General features: G+C 44.1%; 1 protein-coding gene across 1 annotated transcript; it reads right to left on the bottom strand.

The window, feature by feature from the left end:
* Positions 1-11,966: 11,966 nt before the first annotated feature.
* Positions 11,967-20,681, bottom strand: LOC126355577 (trypsin delta-like). Its single transcript, XM_050005940.1, has 3 exons — positions 20,456-20,681; positions 17,614-17,789; positions 11,967-12,329 (listed from the first exon to the last, which is right to left on the bottom strand). The coding sequence occupies exons 1-3, from the start codon at positions 20,679-20,681 to the stop codon at positions 11,967-11,969; spliced, it is 765 nt and encodes a 254-aa protein (XP_049861897.1).
* Positions 20,682-22,513: the final 1,832 nt, after the last annotated feature.

Below are 22,513 nucleotides of genomic sequence, written 5' to 3'. Positions count from 1 at the left end.
TCTTCCACCTTCCCTGAATTCGACTCATTAAGGGGCCTTCTAATAGGACTCCAAACAGCTTTTCTCTCCACGCAACAGCATGGCAGGACAGACAGACCACAAAATCTTAGTCAACGGAAGACAGGACCTGTCACCTCTTATTGCCCACTCCAACTAGATGCCAAGGCACTTAGTACGCAGTCACAGTCATCCCATCTCACTTAACATCGTAACAATAATAAAAATGAAAGGAAGGCATCCCATCAGGACTTGCCATCTTTTACAGTGAGCAGCCCACAGAGGAGATGTAGACGCATAGAGGAGGAGTTCAGATGGGAAGAAAAGTTGTTGGTGACCAATGTGCATTTTCGGAGTAAAATAAATTTGGATATAACAAGCAGGCGTCACTCTTGTCAACGCTCTAATGAACCACATGAAGCAATACTTCCCATGAGTGCCTGGGTCCAACCTTGTGGTGCAAAGTTGCAAATATTGGGTAGTGTGTTGTGCGTATTCTTTGTCCAATCAACATCTGTTGCTATTGTGTTACAGAAAAGCGAAGCACCATCACAACATGTGGCAGATAAAAAAATCAATAATTTCCGAGAAATAGGGTTTGGTTATACAGTGGCGCTGGCTGGATGATGTGATGTGTTAATAGTGACGGTAAATCTACACAAATCAAACACAGAAGCGAATAATAGATCGACAGATCGCCTGCAGTGCAAGGCAGATATTGTCTCGAGCATTCACATGAGGGATTATTTACTGATGGCACTATCTTGGCGATAGCAGCGCTTCATAGGTACTGCCACGACCTATTGGCCTCTGAGTCCACATCTTCCGTCAGGCATTCAAATTTGCAGTCTGCATACCAGAGTGATCTTCGCGGTATGCGCTGAAACAATCTGCAAGGTAAAGAGTCTGACAAAAGTCAATAGTGAACGAACGGATCATATTTCTCTAACAGGTATGCCTTACCAAGTGATGGTACGACAAATTTAAATGTATTACCGTAACTTTGTCGCATACAGAAATCACGCAAAAAACTTCAAGGAGGCCGTTGCCGTAATCACGCAAATCAGAATCACAATTACTTTGACGGATCAAATCAGAGGCTATAAATACAGTGTTCCTGTGACGTGTGTGAAGGTACGATATCGAACTAAAAATGTTTCACGGTGCCGTGTCCGACGCATTATGCTACTTCTGGCACCGATTTGGATACGACGCCCACATGTACCTCATTATGCATATTCCGCACCACAAGCGACTTTTACAACAAGTTGTGTCGTCACTTATCTCCAGAAGCTTTTACGCAGGAGACGTAAATCATTGTTCGCTTTGAAATGTGTTACAGTATTTTCTAAAGCCATGTAAGATAACACGAACATTATTGCCTATCAGTTCAGCAGGTCTTTGACAGCAGCACCTGCTTTCGCAAATGTGTGGTTCATGGGGGACAAAAACGATGGAAGACGGTCACGATCCAAGTACGAGTAGGATACCATCGTACGTACTGTTCCAGGGGTTCCTGGAAAGTGAAAGGAAGTCTGGTCTTCCCGCCGCTACTCGGGACGAAGCAAGTATTTTGTTGGCTAAAGTGTGAACCTAAACTGCATTCCATTAGACGATATCAAGCAAATTCCTCAAAGTTAAAGCAAACATAGTCTACATATGCTATGGTACCAGATGAATTATGAGGCGAAGTTGAACGCACGGTGTATTTCAGGGTATCATGGTACCAAAGGTTCCAGTATTATTCATACACTTTGCTATATTCAAGGAGTAGCGACAACCAAATTTGGAGATGAGATGTATCATTAAAAGTGAGGATGTGGAAATCCGCGATCTGGAATTGATTCGATTCACAAAAATGTACATTCACTCGTTGCTGCCAGCATTTGGGATTTTCGGATGATATCTTATCGAACACTCCAACCTTAGAGCCCAAATGCCACGTTCAAACACTGTGACATTGTCACCTGTCCCTATACAATTGGAAATAATTTGTTTCGTAACATTTTGAAGCTCACGAACAGCCGAAAGCTTCAGATGTCTGTCTCATATCGAGGTTGACGAGGCGATATCGGGAAAGGAAAATCGGCGAGAAGCTGTCTGCATTACATTCATCTATAGTCTGATCTGTGCAGCAAGGACTAACCAGGGGGAGCATACTGCGGATATGCCCACTGATCCTTCGACAACTAACAGTTTACAGGTAGAAATGGTACGGGTCCGAAGTTCATTATACTTAACACAAGAGGTAACTGAAGTGTGCTACACGACTAGCTTTCGGAACAAAGAAAATGAGAGCCTGACCTCCCGCTTCTGATCACCACTTTGTACAGGACGCCGGGTAGATTATGGTCAGAAAGGAGTAAGTGGTCTTAGAAGGGTGATTGCGACACCACCACACAAATAAAATAAAGTCTGAGTTTGTTACAGAAAGCAGTTTATGCTGAGACCCTCTGGGAAACACGGAGTTGTGCTGAGTATCAAGCGTGGGCATCAGATGTGGATGTCAAACGTTAAAGAAACGCAGTGTTATTTACAGGGCTAATGTGGGATAACAGAAACAAAGCGCCTTTCCCATGGATGTATGCTTTCCAGCTGACATAAAACACAAGCTACAATGCCAGAAGAATGCCTAAGCCATCTTCCCTAAGGTATATGTAAAGTAAGCGAAAGCGAGATTCACTAGCGTGTCTGCGCAGACAAATGAAGGAAGCAGTTGCATGGGTCTGTACAGCGCTTGCCCTTTGAAAGGCCAGCCGTCTTCCTTCTCCACCCTTCCCTAATCCGATGGGACTGATGACCTCGCTGTCTGGTCCTCTCCTCCCCAAATCAACCAACCAAACGACAGTTCTGCTGTCATTTACCATGAGAACACGTGAGCAAGAATGCTGCCTTATTTATCTATTACTTATATTTAATGTAAATGACCTTAGTGTAACAGAATGTTTATGACATTTTTATTTAAATATTCTGTAACAAGTTAGTTCAGTCCAGTAAGTTGTCATGTTGATTCAAATCATGTCTGTTGAGCTTAATAAGGATGTATTTTTAGTAGGCATGGCCTTCAACCAATGTAAAACCAAGAAGTGGCGGAACACTCTTGGGAGTCAAGTGGAGACTGGGACTTAGCGAGTGGTGAAGAGCTCAGGGGAAAGATTCTGTACACTTGGATGTTCATTCTGGAGGAGGCAGACCTGCCCGTGGTTTTTGATGGAGTGGATGATAGATCCTGGGTGGTGAACGGCCGCTACCATACTTTAACTTCTGAAGGGGCTATGTTTCAAGGGGTCTGCATGTGCTCTGGAGTAAGAACTTTTTCCTCTTCTTTCATAGAACAGGGCATAAACAGAGTATGAGGTGTTATGGGATAGTTTGTAAACCACTATGTTGAACTCTGAACTGTTTTGTGCTGGTGTATTTTTCGTGTGCTGTGATTACGAAATGGACTTAGTTTTCGCGTATCTTCGATTACAGTTTAATTTGGGAATTTTGCTACCATTCTCGTAACGCTCTCAACGTAACTTCACTGCGTCTGATAAGGTTATTTTCTGTCTGTACTTTAGCTGAATATCATAGCAGCACTTCGCGTTTATCTGAGACGTCCTTTCTTCAACAAGCACTATTCAACATAATTCTCTGTTGCCTACATTAAATTATTCATTTAACTTTTATTTTGTACTTCCGTGTATTTTACGAACTTGCGATTTGTGACACTGCGTAGAGTATTTGGCTACAGAATGACAGCTACAGATTATTATTTGCAGCGAATTAGGCTGTGGGGCATAAAAGCAGACGTGTGCGGCTCGACCCTATGACTACATCGAGCTAAACATATTAAACAGAGCTGTGGGACGCTCAGGTACCTAAAGTACGAGTAATCTCAGGTAAAGACGCAACTAGTTTCCTCGTACGGTATGCTGTTTGGAAGAGAACCAACACTAGCAGTAACCGTTATGTACCGTCGCAATACCATGCACCCATGTCGGTAAAATGAGACAGATACATCAAAAATGCTTAAATACGTTATGAAAATGCCTCCTCGGAGTTGCAGGCTGTCCCCAGATGGAATAGAAATTGCTTCTTCGTTTACTGCACAACGAGAACGAACTATCTCACAACACTACAGCAACTATGAGTTGGGACAATGGCTTATTTATAGTGTGCCATTACATAGGTATGGTAGTATTGTACTATCATATAGTTCGTTCTTGTTGCGAGGTGAATAATAAACCAATTTTTAGTCTATTTCGGGAGCAGCCTACAACGCAGAGTAGGCATTTTCGTGGTGTATTTAAGCTTATGTTATGTGTTTGTGGAATATTTTAGTAGCACATTAATTTATTGACGCACTACATTATCATCAGCCCTGATACACAATACTTCCTGTTCTGTACATAGGGTTTATCATCACACCGTATTTACCTCTTTAAACTGATGAGCCAAAACATTATGACCACATACTTAAAAGCTTATTGAACCACTTCTGGAATACAATTCGGCAGCTATTCTGCGTGCCATGGATTCTACAAGCACTTGTTAGGTTTCCAGACATTTGTGGCAACAGATGCCTACGCAAAGATCACACGCTTCATGTAACTTACGGGCTTCTGGTTCGTGGGCGCGGAGCTGGCGCCCAATAGCGTCCCAGTTGGGTATCATCGGATTCAGATAAGCAGAATTTGACGTCCACCACACCAACGTGAGTTCACTATCATACTACTCTAACCACCGCAGTATGATTTTGGCCTTGTAACACCGATACTTATCCAAAAAAAAAAAAAAAAGGTTCAAATGGCTCTGAGCACCATGGGACTTAACATCTATGGTCATCAGTCCTCTATAACTACTTAAACGTAACTATCTAAGGACGTCACACAACACCCAGCCATCACGAGGCAGAGAAAATCCCTGACCCCACCGGGAATCGAACCCGGGAACGCGGGCGTGGGAAGCGAGAACGCTACCGCACGACCACGAGATGCGGGCGCCGACACTTAACCCGCTGCAAGATGCCATCGCTGTTGAGCAAGACATCAAGCCTAAGGGGTTACAGGTAGACCCTAATACTGTCCACGTAGTCACAGTTCGATTACTACCGCATGTCCCATAGAAGCCATGTGAATGTACCCCATAACGTAACATTGCTCCCGCCGACCTGCGCTCGTGCGGGCCGCATGTTTCGAGCAGCCGTTCGCCTGGATGACGGCGACCATCAGGCTGGCTTAACAAAAAACGGGACTCATCCGACCAGGCAGCACGATTCTATTGATCAGTTGTCCAACCACTATGATCCCGTGCCCACTGTAATCATAGCTGACGATTTTGTTGTCAGCATGGGAACGCGTAGATGTCCTCTGCCGCGGAACACCACGTTCAACACTGCGCGCTGAAGGGTGTAGTTGTGCGCCAAAACACTTGTGCTTGCGTCAGCACTGTGCTCTGTCGTCAGATCTGTCGCAGATCGTCGCCTATCCTGCTTTAGAGATGGGGCAAATCTCCGATTACCATATTCTGTGATGAGCTATGGACATGCAACTTCTTGTCACTTACTCATGGTTTTAGCATTCATCACTCACTTTCATAGATGCTCACGACAGTAGTAAGCGAACAGCTGACCAGCTCCGCCGTTTCCGTGGTGCTCTCTCCCAGGCACTAGGCCACAACAATCTGGCTTATGTCAAAGTCACTTAAGTCGGAGGATTTCTGTATTTGTGCCACTTATTGCCGCTAGAATGATTTCCCATTCGTCTCTGCTCCCCTCAAATCTTCTCTTACCGCGTCATGTACCCTCAGCGCCACCAGGAAAAAAATTGGAAATTTGTGGTAGGGTCTTATGGGACCAAACTGCTGAGGTCATCGGTCCCTAAGCTTCCGCACTACTTAATCTAACTTACGCTAAGGACAACACACACATCCATGCCCGAGGGATCATTCGAACCTCCGACGGGAGTAGCCGTGTGGACCGTGACAAGGCGCTTTTGACGACGCGGCCACCCCGCGCTGCGCCACCAGGAAGCACACAACCTCGCGGTAGGCAGCAGTCGTAATGTTTTGTGTCATTAGTGGTTCAAATGGTTCAAATGGCTCTGAGCACTATGGGACTTAACTTCTGACGTCATCAGTCCCCTAGAACTTAGAACTACTGAAACCTAACTAACCTAAGGACATCACACACTCCATGCCCGAGGAAGGATTCAGTCCTGCGAACGTAGTGGTCGCACGGTTCGAGACTGAAGCGCCTCATTAGTGTAACATAGCATGTCCGTAACTTTTAAAAAAGTTAACTTACACTTTTATTGCCTGTCATTTTTCCTTTTAACGAATGAAAAGTTACATGCTTTTATGATGTATAATGTACAGTATGTGATCAAAAGCACGCGGACACCTGGCTGAAAATGACTTACACGTTCGTGGCGACCTCCATCGGTAATGATGGAATTCAGTATGGTGCTGGCACACCCTTAGCCTTGATGACACTTCCACTCTTTCAGGCATACGTTCAATCAGGTGCTGGAAGGTTTCTTGGGAAATGGCAGCCTATTCCTCACGGAATGCTGCACTGTGGAGAGTTATCGATGTCGCTCGGTGAGGTCTGGCACGAAGTCGGGGTTTCAAAACATCCCAAAGGTATTCTATAGGATTCAAGTCAGGACTCTGTGCACGCCAGTCCATTGCAGGGATGTATTTGTCGTGTAACCACAGACCGTGCATTACGAACAAGTGCTCGATCGTGTTGAAAGATGCAATCGCCATCCCCGAATTGCCCTCAAACAGTTGTAAGTAAGAAGGTGCTTAAAATATCAAAGTAGGTCTGTGCTGTGATAGTGGGTGCAATCCCCTTCTATGAAAAACACGACCACTCCATAACACCACCGCCTCGGAATTCTACTGTTGGCACTACACACGCTGACAGATGACGATCACCGGGCATTCACCACACCCACACCCTGCCATCGCATCACCTCATTGTGTACCGGGACTGGTTGCTCCACTCAACGTTTTTCCACTGTTTAATCGTCCAATGTTTACGTTCCTTACACCATGCGAGACGTCGTTTTGCATTTGCTGGCGTAATATGTGCCTTATGAGCAAAGGCTCGACCATGAAATCCAATTTTTCTCACTTCCTGCCTAGCTGTCATAGTACTTGCAGTGGATCCTGATGCAGTTCGGAATTCCTGTGTGATGGTCTTGATAGACGTCTGTCTATTGCACATTACGACCCTCTTCAACAGTCGGCGGTCTCTGTCAATCAACAGACGAGATCAGCCTATACGCTTTTGCGCTGTACGTGTCCCTTCACGTCTCCACTTGTCAAATCGGAAACAGTGGACCTAGGGATGTTTAGGAGTGTGAAAATCTCGTGTACAGACATATGACGCAAGTGACACTCAATCACCTGACCACGTTCGAAGTCCGTGAGTTCCGCGGAGCGACTCATTCTGCTCTCTCACGATTTCTAATGATTACTGAGGTCTCTTATATGGAGTACCTGGCAGTAGGTGGCCTTACAATGCACCTAATATGAAAAACGTATGTTTTTGTGGGTGTCCGGATACTTTTGATCACATAGTGTATATTGCTATCATTTCTGCAGTTATAACCTGCACTTCGTTTTAATTTAAGTTTTATTTAATAATTCCTCTTTGTTTCATACTTTTTACAGTTAACTTCCTGCACGAAGTCCGCATGTATTGTTAGTGCGCCGTCGTAAATCGTCACGCAGCCGCAGCTGTTTCATATTCGAGCCACTGGCACGGCAGTGATGGCGGAGCAGCTCGGCGCCGCGACGTAAGTGTCACTGCGAGGACGGCTGGAGAGAAGAGGACGGGCAAGAGAAGTCTGGTGTAGGAAAGAGAGCGGGCAACAAGTAGACAGCCGTTGGATTTGTTTCCACGCCGTGGGTGCCAAGGTGGGGCAGCGGCAACATGGAAGAACGAATTGAGCGAATACTGATTCTATGGCGGGACTAGGGGCAGTTCGCTTCAGGTCTTTCCAGCAAGCAGAACCTGGAGACAGCGAATTTGCCTCTTTGAGTATGTTGTAAGATAGGCCTGGTTAGGTGTCTAATGATGTTGTCGGCTTCTGTATGTACTGAGAGTAACTCAGCCTGGTCGGCAAATGTTACCAGCATTCGCTGTTCGATGTGTGTCTATGTCTTAACTGTCATGATGCAGAATCCAAGTCTGTTAGTTGCCGGTTCGTTTGATCCCCTTTAGTCTGCTGTTATTTGAGATTTCACTCGTTTTTTTTTCTGGAACCAACCAGCTCTTTAACTGCCAGGCTACACCTGAAATTTTTGAAAGTTTTCTAGCGCAGAGGATGTATTATAGTCACCGCTTGCGCATTTCTCCCGTGGTTCCATTTAATGTGTTCCTATGTGGGCACTTGTTGTTTACCTAGATTATTGTGAACTTCCTTTTAAGATTATTGTGTATTTCATTTTAGAACTCTAAGTAGAATTTGCTCCTTCTGCAACTGTATTCATGTCTGCTGAAAATTACTGACACATTTGTGAGCAAGTTGTTTCAGACTATTTAACCGTTTAGCTGTTTGTTAACCTTGTGCTGTTGTATTGCTATGCTTTTGTCAATTCCTTGGGCAGAGAGATTCAATTTAGGCTCTTTTATCGTCTTTCGGAAATTATTTTGTCAAGCTTGAAATAAATTACTGGGTAATTGTTTACTGTGAAATTAATTTAATTGATGTTAATGGCAAAATACCACTGGTACTACTTGAATCATCTGTTGCAAAGGTTTTGAACTATTTCTCTGGTATTTGGTGGTTTTGGTAGATGGTTCTATTGATCTGCTACGGAACTGACTTGTTATTTAATGGTGGACCAATTCTCTTTCTGGAAAGTGTAACTGCCTTAAAATTTACTTAAATTTACTGTATGTATGCCAAGCAAATGTTTAAAGCTTGTTTAAATGAAATAAAAACTATTCAGCAAGGTGCAAAGACTTCTCACAGCTCAACTCTGTCCTACCACTTCCTCTAACGGCATAGTTACATTTATTTATTTCTCATTTTGTACATGACGTAATTTCCGCTTTTGAAGTAATATACCTGCACCGTCCCTCCTCAGTTTTCAAGTTTATATAGTATGTTATCGATATATTCATTGCATGATTTCCTGCTGGTTACGATCTTTGTTAGCCAGTACTGTTTGTATGGTTTCTGACACCATCTGCCGGCACAAATTGTTTTCTTTATCACTACGTTTCTAGTTGTATGCCCAGTTTGGCACCTGGGTCCACATACGTGAGAGCTTTATTTTCAGTATTTCACTGTATGTGCCCACCTGTGTAGTTTGTTGTTGTTTTTCATGGCTACTATTGATGAAACTGTCGTCTAAGTGGATACCCTTTTTCCTGAGGCATATTTTTGTATTGTATTACTTTTTTCTCCATAGCTACGTTTGATGATGATATATCGAAACGTCTCAGTAAATTGATTTGCGGTCAGCTCTGAAAGGTCGCCTACCTTATAGATGGAAGCATTTCTCTATCAAGTGAAGCAAACTGTGTAATGGCTGCCACGCTGCTGTAGGACGTGTTTTGTATTATTATTAATTATTATTAGCAAATAGCCCCATTAGGACTCCGTAAAGTGGTTATAGATGAGCATTTGTCTTCCTTTGTGCCCAGTTTTCTTTCATTCACTTCTGTGTGCTACCTCCCCCCCCACTCTCTCTCTCTCTCTCTCTTCAGAATGTGTTGTTCCACTTAGTTTCTTCTTCTGTCTTTTCTCTTCGTCAACTTACCATTTGTGAATTCTGGACCTAAAGATTTTGAGGTTTTCGACATTTTCCAGAATAACTCCGCCCAACTTCAGATTAGTTTTGATCTTGCTAAGCCATTTCGTCGGGTCTGCTGTGGCTTTACTCCTCTAGTCAAAGAAAAACTACTGCTTGTTTTAAAAGTATGTCTTGTTTCGTTCTTTTAATGTGTCCATAGAATCTTAACCTGTGTTTGCTAATGTCTCTATACATATTTGTGTATTGCTTGCTTTCCTGATTGCTTCTGTGTTAGGTTAAAAGTCTTTTAGAATCCTATTCGTTATTGTTTTCGATGTCTATTCAGAACTGCTGTTTCAAGTTCATAGAGAAATTCTGGTTTCAATATTATTTCGTATTTTACTAGTTCTATGTGCCTGAAGGTAAATTTCTCGTTGCAGATATTTTGAGTAAATCGGTATATGGGTTCCATCTTTTGACAGCCAAATTCTTTTTTTTCGATTCGATTTTCCTGAATGATTTCACAAAGATGTCTAAATTGTGGAACTCGTTTAATTTGCTTTATTTCGTCTACATGAGTTCTGGTTCTTATCTGTTGCAGGTCATGTACTCTGTCTTTCCAAAATCGATCGATTTTTCCTGCAGTTTATTTCAAGAGTTCAGTCTGATTTTTGACTGATGAAATGTCGGGAGTTAATATTTCTAAGCTGTCTGCAAATATTATGGAAGCTATGGATAACTTCCCTCTGCCTAAAGTGATTGGTTGGTCAATTTTGAGTGTCGATTTCTGTTTGTGCCATTCTTGTATCACTTTCTCAGCGATACAATTGGAAAATAATGGTGACAACCGATCTGCTTGTACTCCCATTTTAATTTTCAAAGAATCTGTCATTTCCCCACAATTTTAACATTGGACTTCGCATCTGTCAGTGTCTGATTCCGTTCTCACCCGACTTTGTTCTTTTAAAATTTGGAAGAGTGACTCTCAGTTAACTAAGCCACTAGCTTCTTTGAAATCAACAAATGTATACACAAAATTTTTGCTACAAATTTTCTGATATCTTGTTAGGATTAGGTTAAGCTTCAAAACTTTCTCTGGACTCGAACGGCGGGGTCGGAATTCTGCATGATAATTTCCAATTTCTGGTTCAAGTTCTTTTATTGTTATTGTTAATATTATTAGTAGAAATGGTAAGACAGAAAGCAATGACAGCCTGAAGTCTTCAAATTTCTGGCAGTTCAGAAGTAAGGGGTCCAGAAATTAATTCTTACGAACAGTTAGTCTAAGGATATTGCACAGATTTTAACGTAGTTTACATTAAATGGGGTGCAGGGTGTGGCTGGAGCGAGTGTGGCTATGGAGGGAAATGGTATAGGCAAAGTAAGTTTTGTAACAAGTTTTTGTCCTTAATGTAGATTATTGCTTTCTCTTCTGAGATGGAGTTTTAGCTAGCGCTCATGGTGCACAGAAAATTATGTCAGTATTGTCTAGATAATGACAGCTAGAAATAAGCAGTAACGATTGTCCAGCTGACTCATTAGTTTGTGATCTAATAAAACAACAATTAAAACTAAATAATTAATCTTTCGTGTTTTATAGATGTTAGTTTTGAAAAAAAATCTTTTTCATGCTAAATTTATCTTACCTGCTAATGTTGATTATGGTGGGGAAGGGTAACGGTCTCAGAAAGGCTGGCACTGCTGCTGTGCGCGGTATAAATCTTCGGTACGGTGCCTCCTGAAACACCTCAACTGCTTTGATTATTGTAGCAGCCAGCATACGAACACCAGCAATCGTCGCACTTTTGGATTCACTTAGCTCCGACATAAGGCAATGACAGCTATACAGTTCTCACTTCGAGTGACGCTTGCGACGTACGAGTTTTTGCAGAGGTTCCGTTCGTAATCAAATACAACAGCGCAACTTACACGCTTCACTCATATGCGCATTACGTTCAAGCGTGCATTTCTCGTGGTTTTTGCACGTTCTTGTCCAACCTCTAGCCCGCTAGAAATTAACATAAACTCGCCGTAATTTAAAGCTAAAAGAATGATGACGAAAGGAAAAGAAAGACGAATACTGTTTTTATTGTGAAACTTATGTCCTTAGGGCAGAGAACGAGATGCGATGAAGGTAATTTAACAGACTCCTTCGTGCGTACAACATTTTTATTGACTGCAGTTAAGATACAGTCACGATCACTCTGGAACAGTACACCACTGTGACTTGACTAGACACCAGATGCGGCTCTAATCCACGACCGCAGGGACGCGACGCTGGAGTAGACGCCCGGGTAGGTGGCGTTGGCGCAGCCAAAGCTCCAGGAGGCGATGCCGTGCTGCGTGTTGCCGGCCGCCAGGGGCCCTCCGGTGTTCCCCTGGCAGGCGTACTTGCCGCCGTCGAGCTCGCCGGCGAAGATCATGCGCTCCGTGACGGGTCTGCCGTAGCTGGCGTTGCAGCCAGACCGCGCGATCATGGACGTCGTGTCCGCCTGCAGCTGCCCCGAATACTTCGCTTCGGGCTGCAGGCTGCCCCAACCTGTGACGGTCACCACGGCGCCGGCTTCGGGTTCGGTGCTGCTGAGGTCTACCACCTGCAGAGTAAGCCGTCATTTACCGACAGCAACCAATGACCTGCGTACGTGTTCCATCACATCACAGATTTGAAAACGCACTGTTCGACTATGCAGAATCGGGTGATTTCTTAGCACTATGTAGATATCTCAAGACTTGCTTATACAGCGTAAGACACAGCGCACTGGATTGCGGGACATGGAGGTGAGTCAAACTCAGATCGAATCCGGATTAAAGACGGTGGCTTTGCCAGCCTGAGTGTGGTTTTCACACGATTTCCCACACTCGTTTAGGTAAGTACTCAATTAGTCCCTATATTCCTTCTTAACGAATACGGTATACGTTAAAATACGATGACACACGTAACAACGTTTACACCCTTAATAGACTGATGGTGGCGCACACAATTCTCCCCTTCCCCCTTCCCCTTTCCCCTTTCGGTTACCTTCATGGCTTTGGCGTCAGGAAGGGCACCTGGCGACAGAGTCAAACAACAAACTAAAAATTTGCCAAATCCTGCCCCTCACGGCATAAATGCTAGGAGAAAGAAGACACAGGGTGTTTCAAACATATGACAGATCATTCTGTCTGACACCGTACGTCAGAGTTTTTCCGGTTGTAATGGGTTCCAGGCTAAATATTTGCGACGAACTGAAGCATTGCTACAGCGACGAGGCCATATTCTCTCTCTCTCTCTCTTCTGTTACTGTGCTTAGCTCTGGTATCAACGGAGATATAAAAGCAAATACGCTTCTTTAAATGGAACCGTATAATTTTTATAATTGCATTCGATAGCTCTTGAGAATACCATTACAGTGATGTAACATTTGTTAATGTTGACGTTGAAATTTGTCTTTAAAAATTTAGAAATGTTAGAATTTCAGAGCACTGTGGCCGGAATCGAAATTAGCGGTGGGAACACCGCCACTCAGAGCTCTGATGCTACGCTATGTAAGAATGTTAACACATTTGCCACTTTAATTGTCTGCACCGCTCATTTCTGCTTAAACATTCGTTGCGGGTAGACATGTTGGAGTTGGCTATACTACCTTTGTATCCTGAATCTAAAAGAAATGCCGTAAAAATAGTACAGCGAAATAAGGCTATCTATCCTGATCGCCAATGTCCGAACCGCCAGGCAGCTGCATGAATTATTAAGACGCTATTGCGGAAAGGCTGTCTGAACGCCAAAAAGAGGACAAGAAAGAAGACTGCAACTGACAGAGAACACGAAAAAGCTGTTCCGAATACGACGTTAATGAATATTGTCAAGGAAAGTGGAATCAGCCAGATGAGCGTCATTCGCATCCTGCATCGACAGAATTTCCATCCCTATCATCTGTCACTACATCAGGCACTCGACGACCGTGATTCCGAACGTCGTACAGAATTTTGTTCGTTTGCCCTTCAGGAACTTAGAGACAATCCCACGTTTTTACAACGTGTGCCCCCTTTACCGTTGAAGCAATGTTCACTAATCACGCTAACGTAAATTGCGTAATATGCGCGACTGGACAAGTGAAAGTCAACACTGGCTTCGTCAGGTACAACGGCCGTGAAGGGTAAACGTATGATCTGGCATCATAGTAAATTACATTTTGGGACTTTGCTTCTACTCAAGCGCTCTAAAAGGACATTCGTAAGCAGAATTTCTGATGAACATTCTGCTTGGTCTTCTAGAAGAGGTACCGTTGGATATTCGACAGTGTATGTGGATGTAACACGAGGGTTGTCCAGCTCAATGGTCCCATGTTGCAACGCAAAGACCGAATCAGAACTTTCCTGGATCTTGGAAAATGACGAAATCCTGTTGTCAAATAGCCTGAGAGGTCTCCCGGTTTGACTCTTCTTGATTTCTTTTTTTGCAGAGCACTCAAAGATGTAGTCTATGACGAAGCCCCACCAACGCCAGGCGAAATATGTCGTCGAATCGCCAATGCATGCTCTACCATATCATTCGCTACAATACATCTGTTCGTAGTTATTTCGAATATCGATTGTAAATGTGTGTTTCAGTCCATGGTCAACAGTTTGAACACTTGTTTAAATAAAAAGTTATATTTTTGGACGACAAAATTTATTTTATTTGGGTGCTTACCAAGTCACTGATAGTAAATTGTTTATTTCATTTACGTATGTACGATATTCCACTGCAATATCAAATAAGTTGACACTGTGAATTATGCGCTTATGTTCAGTATGAAACGATGTTTCGTTAAGAAGAATATTTATTTTGCGGTGCACAGGTGGTCACTGATTTATTTATAATAAATTGTTTATAGCAGTGTAGGTAGAGACAGCTGTCCGACAGGATGCATTTTACTTCTAAGAAGCACACTGCCACGTACACTAAAAGAGAGGTCACATCTTTCTTCTAACATTTACGTATTTAATACAGTAGTTGTTTTTTGCAGTTTGTAAGACATCTATATTTTTGTAGAATGAACAGTTGATTTCTCTGTTCCAGTTCGTGTAAATATGGAAGGATATACAAACATGAAATACTTTTTCTAAGCCCTTTGTGATACGCTAGATTCTAGCTTGTATTTCCATATAAAACCTTCGTAGGTGAATCTACATCAACGTCGTAAGTTAGTTCAAGGCATAATAAAGCTTTATTCCCGTAGCGAGGCTTACCTTGCTGTATACAACTACGCAGCCTGGTCCGAGTCACCTGCTTGGCAGTGTTACACTGCAGATGCCGTTTCCGGCCATCGTGCTCCCACAGTCTAGTATATTTCTCGAGTTCTTTTACGACAGGCTTTAACGTCCTCATTAACAAACGCTATATCGCTGTAATTGTCTTCTCACGAGCTATCGAATGCAGTTATAAAAAGTATACGGTTCGCTTGAAAAAAAGTACTTGCTTTAAAATCTCCGCTGGTACCAGTGCTAAGCACAGTAATCAAATGACAAATAAAAATTCTCTCTTCGACACTCTAACATTAACCGAAAACCGCGCATCGATAAGTGTAACCGTTCACGTAATGAAAGGAGAGTTAACGTCTTGCGTGACTCACCCCATGTATATCGGTGTGTGTGTGTGTGTGTGTGTGTGTGTGTGTGTGTGTGTGTGTCTGTGTGTGTGTGCTTGTTGTTCCAATTGATGTATTTCAATGCCCAGTAGTACTTAATGTTTATACTTCTTTGATTAATGTTCATATATTGCTGCGAGATCAGAAACTGTCTGTTCTTTCACACACATCCGCAAAAGTAGACACCACATATCGATAATTAGGACGAGATAGCCCAACGATCCCTTCAGTGTAGATGCCCAAACACACTCAAAGTGTTAAGAGAATCAGCCAAGTGCTGCGGATAGTGAAGTTAACGGGCAAGGGCACTACGTCAGTAACGTAAGGATAAGTGTGAAATCTGAGTCGGTCAGAGATCGTGTCCGGATGGCCAAGATCGTCAAGGCGACTGTTCGCGAGAAAAATCCAGGTTTGAGGCCCTGTCTGGTACAGATTCTCAACTTTGCCCATTGATGTATTTTGGTCACCAAAAACAGCTAATGTCTTTATTGCTCTGATTAAAAAGCGTAGCGGTTTTTGAATAGACTTTTTGAATAGACAACGCTTTAGAGAAGAAATAAAATGTTTCAATAGAATGGGATTTCTTAAAAATTACTTTTCATGTCCTGTTCCAAAAAAAATCTGAATACAAATTTCAGTATTTAAAAAGTCCTAATTCTTAATTGAGAAACTGTGACAGAAAGAAAACATTTTTCTACATTATTTATTTGAACATTAACTTATTTGCCTGTAGATATGCTTCTTTTCTCTGATCGACGGATCATAAGAGGGATTTGGTATTTGTTGTGGAGACTAACCCACAGTGTGCTACAAAGAGAGATGAACTGAAATACCAAATTCAAAGACTATACTGGTCGCTGAGAGCTGTGGCAATGCTTTTGGGTACGTAAAACACATGAAAATGCGCAAAAACTTCCATATAACTATGCAGGATGGATTATTCTTACAGTGAACTTACATATTAAAATACGCAAAAGGGCAACTAATAATAGGTACATTCAAGAAAGAAAGGGAAGAAATCAACTAGACAATATCGTGGTTCCACAAAATATCAGCCAACAGCTACACGGAAATTATTTATACTCAGTTAAAGATGCATATTTCGATTATAACTTTTTAACGGCGAACAACTGGATGATATGCCAGATAACATATATTAAGAACGAATATACAAAACAGCAGAGCAGAGACGAATTAAGAAGAGAGCTGTCATTGAGTTTCTTTTTGTCGTAAAACTAGAGCATCGCACATACTCACAGGCACTTGCAGAATGTCTACGAAAACAGCGAACAAAAGCACAGTGAGTCGTTGGGAGAGACGTCATCAACGTAACAAGGTCGCGCAAACGTGTCCGATCTCCGCGTGCCGGTCGGCTACAGATAGCTGTGACTATTGCAGTGATGAAACGTGCAGACTCTCTCATTCTAGGCCACCACAAAAATGCAAACGAACTTCTCCTTCTCCATGTCAACAAAAGGACCCACACAAGTTTGCGCACCCGTAAGGACCTCAGAAAACTTCACTGGGCAATTCTTCCTCATCCACCCTGCAGCCCGAATCTCGCACATTTCGCTACAGTCTGCAGCCGCGCGACCGCTACGGCCACAGGTTCGAATCCTGCCTCGGGCATGGATGTGTGTGATGTCCTTAGGTTGGTTAGGTTTAAGTAGTTCTAAGTTCTAGGGGACTGATGACCTCAGATGTTAAGTTCCATAGTGCTCAGAGCCATTTTATGGAAAAAATACCAAATTTACATAAACCAACACAGCTGAGATCAAATGTATCGTTAGCCGAAGTTACAGGGAACAGGAAGAGATGTAGACTACAAAACGAATTGAATATATAAAATACGTTACTCAGTACCACAGTGTCGGTTTATGAGTACTCAAATCAAAATACATACACGGTTTAAACATATACTTGGTAATTACCATTAAAACGAAGGAAGGAACTATTAAGCTACAACACAGCGGTGAGTGGCATACAGATCTTTCGGCGTGAAAGATTCTGGGTATATTGACAATCCAGTAGGTGTTCCTAGGTCAGTTAATGGTATCCACAGAAAGCGCATTTGTGGAAATCACTCCTAGATCTTCCAACTCCAGAACGAAAACGTTTCAGTGACCACACGACCCGGATCTGTTCGTGAGCAGGTAGGCTTGTGAAGGGAAAGGCCAGAGTTATTCTCCAACCAAAACCTACACAACAGTTTCCTACCTGTAGCTGCTCTTGTTTGCAAGACTGAAGTGGTCAAGAGTTCCTGACGAACCTGGTTTTTCCTCTCCGCGTTGGCAGCTACTTCACAACGAATATCTGATGGCTCTGCACCTATGAGCTGGTAGAGTTTCACAAGTAACTTAGGTTTAAGATAACATGTAATAATTATACACGTGTCGTTTACCAGCTCATCAACTACATTTGCGTCCCTGGATTTGCACGAGAACACTATATAAAAGAGTCATTTTACAAATACTAATCCACTGAATTTAAAATAAAAAAGTTATATGAGAATGCAGGCTTTCTCGGTGAATCTTGAAGATAAATTCTTCTCGGGTTGACAGCCGAGTCAATGCGTTGTTCTCCAGCAACGTTTCAGCAAGTTTCTTACTTGCCATCTTCAGGCGAAGTGTCGGGTTCACGTCTCGTCCGGGTCTTTATAGCCGCTGGACCACGGGCATCTCTGCATCCTTAGCGCGGGTCGGGCCAATCAGGCGCGAGCGGAATCGGCGCGGCGGCGCGTGGTGGGGGGGAGCCGCGGGCGCCGGGTCCTGGCGTCTCGTCTCGGTGCGGCCTGTTTATTCCATACGCCGCCAACGACCTATCTCCATCGGGGCGCTCTCGTGCCATTCTTGATAAGGTTGTATTCCACGCGCTGCTGAGTTGGAAGCCACTGTCCCGATTGACCAGGTTGTCACTAACCCGTATCTCCACTGCCTCTTTAATAACTGAGTCCCAGAATCCTTTCGCTCTACACAGTCTCTTGGTTTCTTCAAACTGAAACGCGTGTTCTTCACTGAGGCTGTGCTCCGCTACCGCGGATTTTTTTTTTATTTTTTTTTTTTTTTTTTTTTTTTTTTTTTTTTTTTTTTTTTTTTTTTTTTTTTTTTTTTTTGTCCGAGGCGGACGCTTCTCACATGTTCAGAGATGCGTTGCGTTATGCAACGCTGCGTCTGCCCAATATATTGTTTCCCACATTCACAGGAAATACTGTAGACACCCGGAGTTCTTAGACCCAAGTTGTCCTTCATTGAGCCTAGCATATTTCTGATTTTTGTTGGAGGATGGAAGATGGTTTTTATCTTGTTTTTCTCCAGTATCCTGGCAATCGTGGCCGTGGGTGGTCCTGTGTACGGGAGGAACGCCAGACTTTTGTTGTTCTCATCTTCCTGAAGGTTCTTCCCCTTCTTCTTCTTGCTCATATGGAGAGCGCGTCTAATCTGCGTGTCAGAGTATCCATTCATCTGGAAGGTTTTCTTCAGGTGCTGAATCTCAGCAGATAAACTGTCCTTGTCGCATATGTCATGCATGAGCTCTGCGGACCAGGGTAGTGAGCGCGGATTTCCGTTGTGCTGGGTGATGGCAGCTGTTGGCGCTGAGGTACAGGTCTGTGTGCGTTTTCTTTCGGTAGACCGAGTGTCCCAGTGTGCCGTCCGTTTCCTTCTTTATAAGGATATCGAGGAAGGGTAGGCACCCATTTTCTTCCATTTCCATTGTGAACCTGATGTTCTCGTGTATGCTGTTCAGATGGTTCAGAAATTCCGTTAGAGTGTCTTCGCCGTGCGGCCAGACCGCGAAAGTATCGTCCACGTACCGATAAAAGACCTTGGGTTTAAGGCGTGCTGTTTCCAGGGCGATATCCTCGAAGTGTTCCATGTACAGATTAGCGATACATGGTGCCAGTGGGGATCCCATAGCGACTCCATCCACCTGTTGGTAAAACCTGCCGCCACACTGGAAATATGTGGTCGTGAGTGCATGGCGGAATAATTCCACTGTGTCTTCGTCGAAATAATTTTCCAGTAGTTTCAGGGAGTCCTCTAACGGTACCCTTGTGAAAAGGGATATAGCGTCAAAGCTGACCATAATATCATTTTTGTCAAGACGCCACTCCTTGAGTGTTTATTTATTTATTTATAACGTAATAAACGTGTAATACAAACTACTATAACACTTATTTACAATGGACACATTACGGCACTGGAATGGTGCGGAAGTTAGATTGTACTTACACACACACATATTTACAATGAACACATCACTGCACTAAAATTGTGCAGAAGTTATATATATATATATCGGTTGGTTTTACTGAGAAATTCATCAACGGTGTAGAAGTAGTTGGCCCCCAATAAATCCTTTACGTTTCTCTTAAACTGAATGTCATTGCTTGTTAAGCTTTTTATGACAGAAAGATTGACAATTCGAGCAGCCCACTGTACCTACATGGACAGAGTATGTAAAATATAAAAAATAATTCAAATGTGTGTGAATTTCTAAGGGGCCAAACTGCTAAGGTCATCGGTCCCTAGTCTTACACACTACTTTAACTAACCTATGCGAAGAACAACACACACACCCATGCCCGAGGGATGAGTCGAACCTCCGGCAGGAGTGGCCGCACGATCAGTGACATGGCGCCTCTAACCCCGCGGCAACTCTGCGCGGCATAAAAATAATTACTCAAACAAAGTTCAGTTCACGTGGTTCCGCAAAATGCGTCTAAAAGGGCGAGTCAACGGATTTTAATCAACCAGAACCTCTTGTCTTTATCCTACAACGGCAGTCAGTTTTAAATACTTTTATAAGTTATTACGACTGGAAACTATGATAGTAAAAGGAAAAACTGTGTCACTGATTACAAAGCTACACTATTAAATAATGAAATAGTTCAAACAAAGCCGTACGAAAATTTAAAAATTAAGTGTCTTCTGAAGTGCGGTTCTTTTACGTGCACAGTCTGAACATTATCTGAACGTCCGCACCTACGTTGAAGGATCCTACAATCAAGAGGACACCAACGTCGTAGTCCATTGTAGTAAAGGTGAACACGTCGTGGTAACTCGCATTATCGACGCTGTAAACAACGCCGCCGCTCTCGCGTGTTGACGTACCAGCCCGCACCGACAGGTAACTTTCAGTAATGCCGATGAGGCAGTGCGCTGCAGTCAGCACCCACGAAGGGCTGATGATGGAGCCGCCGCAGTAGTGGAAGCCACCGTTCTCTACCGAGACCTGCCACGGGCGCTGGGAGATGTCCACCGGCTCACCACCCACTATGCCACCGTCGACGCGGCGCATCAGCGCTCGAGAGGCCGCGTATGGTGCGGCTGGCTTCATCTTTTCCGTCTCTAGCGCTCGTCCACGGAGTCTCTGCCTCAGCGCTCTATCTTATCGTGTGCTCTCTACTGAATAATGAGTGACAGTGTCGCTCTAACCGCGTCTGCTTCACGTCTGCTGTGCAGCGAGCTACCTTAATTTAAGTATTAACTATATTTTTCTTACTTCTCACTTCTTCCGTGTGTTTTTGGTTTTAGGAAGCTTTAATTGTCGAGTGCTAGTAATAGTGTTCCATAGATTTCATGTTTGATTTGAATACAGTCAGAGAGAGTCCCTTTAGTCAGTCATAGTGCCAGTAGTGCTAGTGTTTGTTTTGAATACAGGTCAGAGACAGGTAGTGCTATTTTCATTGTTTTCTACAAGAAGTGGTTAGCAATCACAGTTTAGTCAATAATCAGCCGCCTTTAGTGAATTAGCAGTCTAGTTAAAAGTTGATTAAGTCTCTTCAGTAAATTGATTCCTTAGGATGGATAGGATATGTGACTGCTGTGTACGGACGCAGGAGGAGCTGGCCACTCTTCGCGAACAGCTGAGCGTGTTGATGGCCGCGGTCAGCCGTCTTCAGGCTGCTGCCTCGGTGTGTAGCGGCAGTAGGGAGTCTGGTGCGTCGCAAGGTACACCCCAGGTGTTACATGCTTCACCCACTGTCCCTGCTGTCGAGACATCTTCGCGGGTACCGGACGCGGTTGGGCCACCCTCTCCCCAAGGGGAGTGGCGGGTTCAGCGGCGTTCGCGGGGCACGAGGCGGAGGGTCAATGTGGAGGCTGTCCGTGTGGCGTCGCCCGCTCTGCCTGTGAGTGGATATGTGGCTGCTCCTTCAGCAAGGTCCGAGCAGGCACACGGGGGGAGGGCTTTAATAGTTATTGGGAGCTCCAACGTTAGGCGGGTGATGGAGCCCCTTAGGGAAATAGCGGAAACTTGGGGAAGAAGGCCAGTGTTCACTCTGTCTGCTTGCCGGGGGGTCTCATCTGAGATGTGGAAGGGGGTCCTGCCGGCGGCGATAGAGAGCACTGGGTGCACCCGACTGAAAATTGTTGCTCATGTCGGCACCAATGACTCCTGCCGTCTGGGTTCAGAGGTCATCCTCAGTTCGTACAGGCGGTTGCCGGAGTTGGTGAAGGCGGAAAGCCTCGCTCGCGGAGTGGAATCTGAGCTAACTACACTCCTGGAAATTGAAATAAGAACACCGTGAATTCATTGTCCCAGGAAGGGGAAACTTTATTGACACATTCCTGGGATCAGATACATCACATGATCACACTAACAGACCCACAGGCACATAGACACAGGCAACAGAGCATGCACAATGTCGGCACTAGTACAGTGTATATCCACCTTTCGCAGCAATGCAGGCTGCTATTCTCCCATGGAGACGATCGTAGAGATGCTGGATGTAGTCCTGTTGAACGGTTTGCCATGCCATTTCCACCTGGCGCCTCAGTTGGACCAGCGTTCGTGCTGGACGTGCAGACCGCGTGAGACGACGCTTCATCCAGTCCCAAACATGCTCAATGGGGGACAGATCCGGAGATCTTGCTGGCCAGGGTAGTTGACTTACACCTTCTAGAGCACGTTGGGTGGCACGGGATACATGCGGACGTGCATTGTCCTGTTGGAACAGCAGGTTCCCTTGCCGGTCTAGGAATGGTAGAACGATGGGTTCGATTACGGTTTGGATGTACCGTGCACTATTCAGTGTCCCTTCGACGATCACCAGAGGAGTACGGCCAGTGTAGGAGATCGCTCCCCACACCATGATGCCGGGTGTTGGCCCTGTGTGCCTCGGTCGTATGCAGTCCTGATTGTGGCGCTCACCTGCACGGCGCCAAACA

Source organism: Schistocerca gregaria, chromosome 3, assembly GCF_023897955.1.
Source record: "Schistocerca gregaria isolate iqSchGreg1 chromosome 3, iqSchGreg1.2, whole genome shotgun sequence".
In the NCBI taxonomy this organism is placed as follows: Eukaryota; Metazoa; Arthropoda; class Insecta; order Orthoptera; family Acrididae; genus Schistocerca; species Schistocerca gregaria.
The sequence above is the reverse complement of the archived record's forward strand: the minus strand, read 5'-3'. Positions and strand labels throughout refer to the sequence as shown.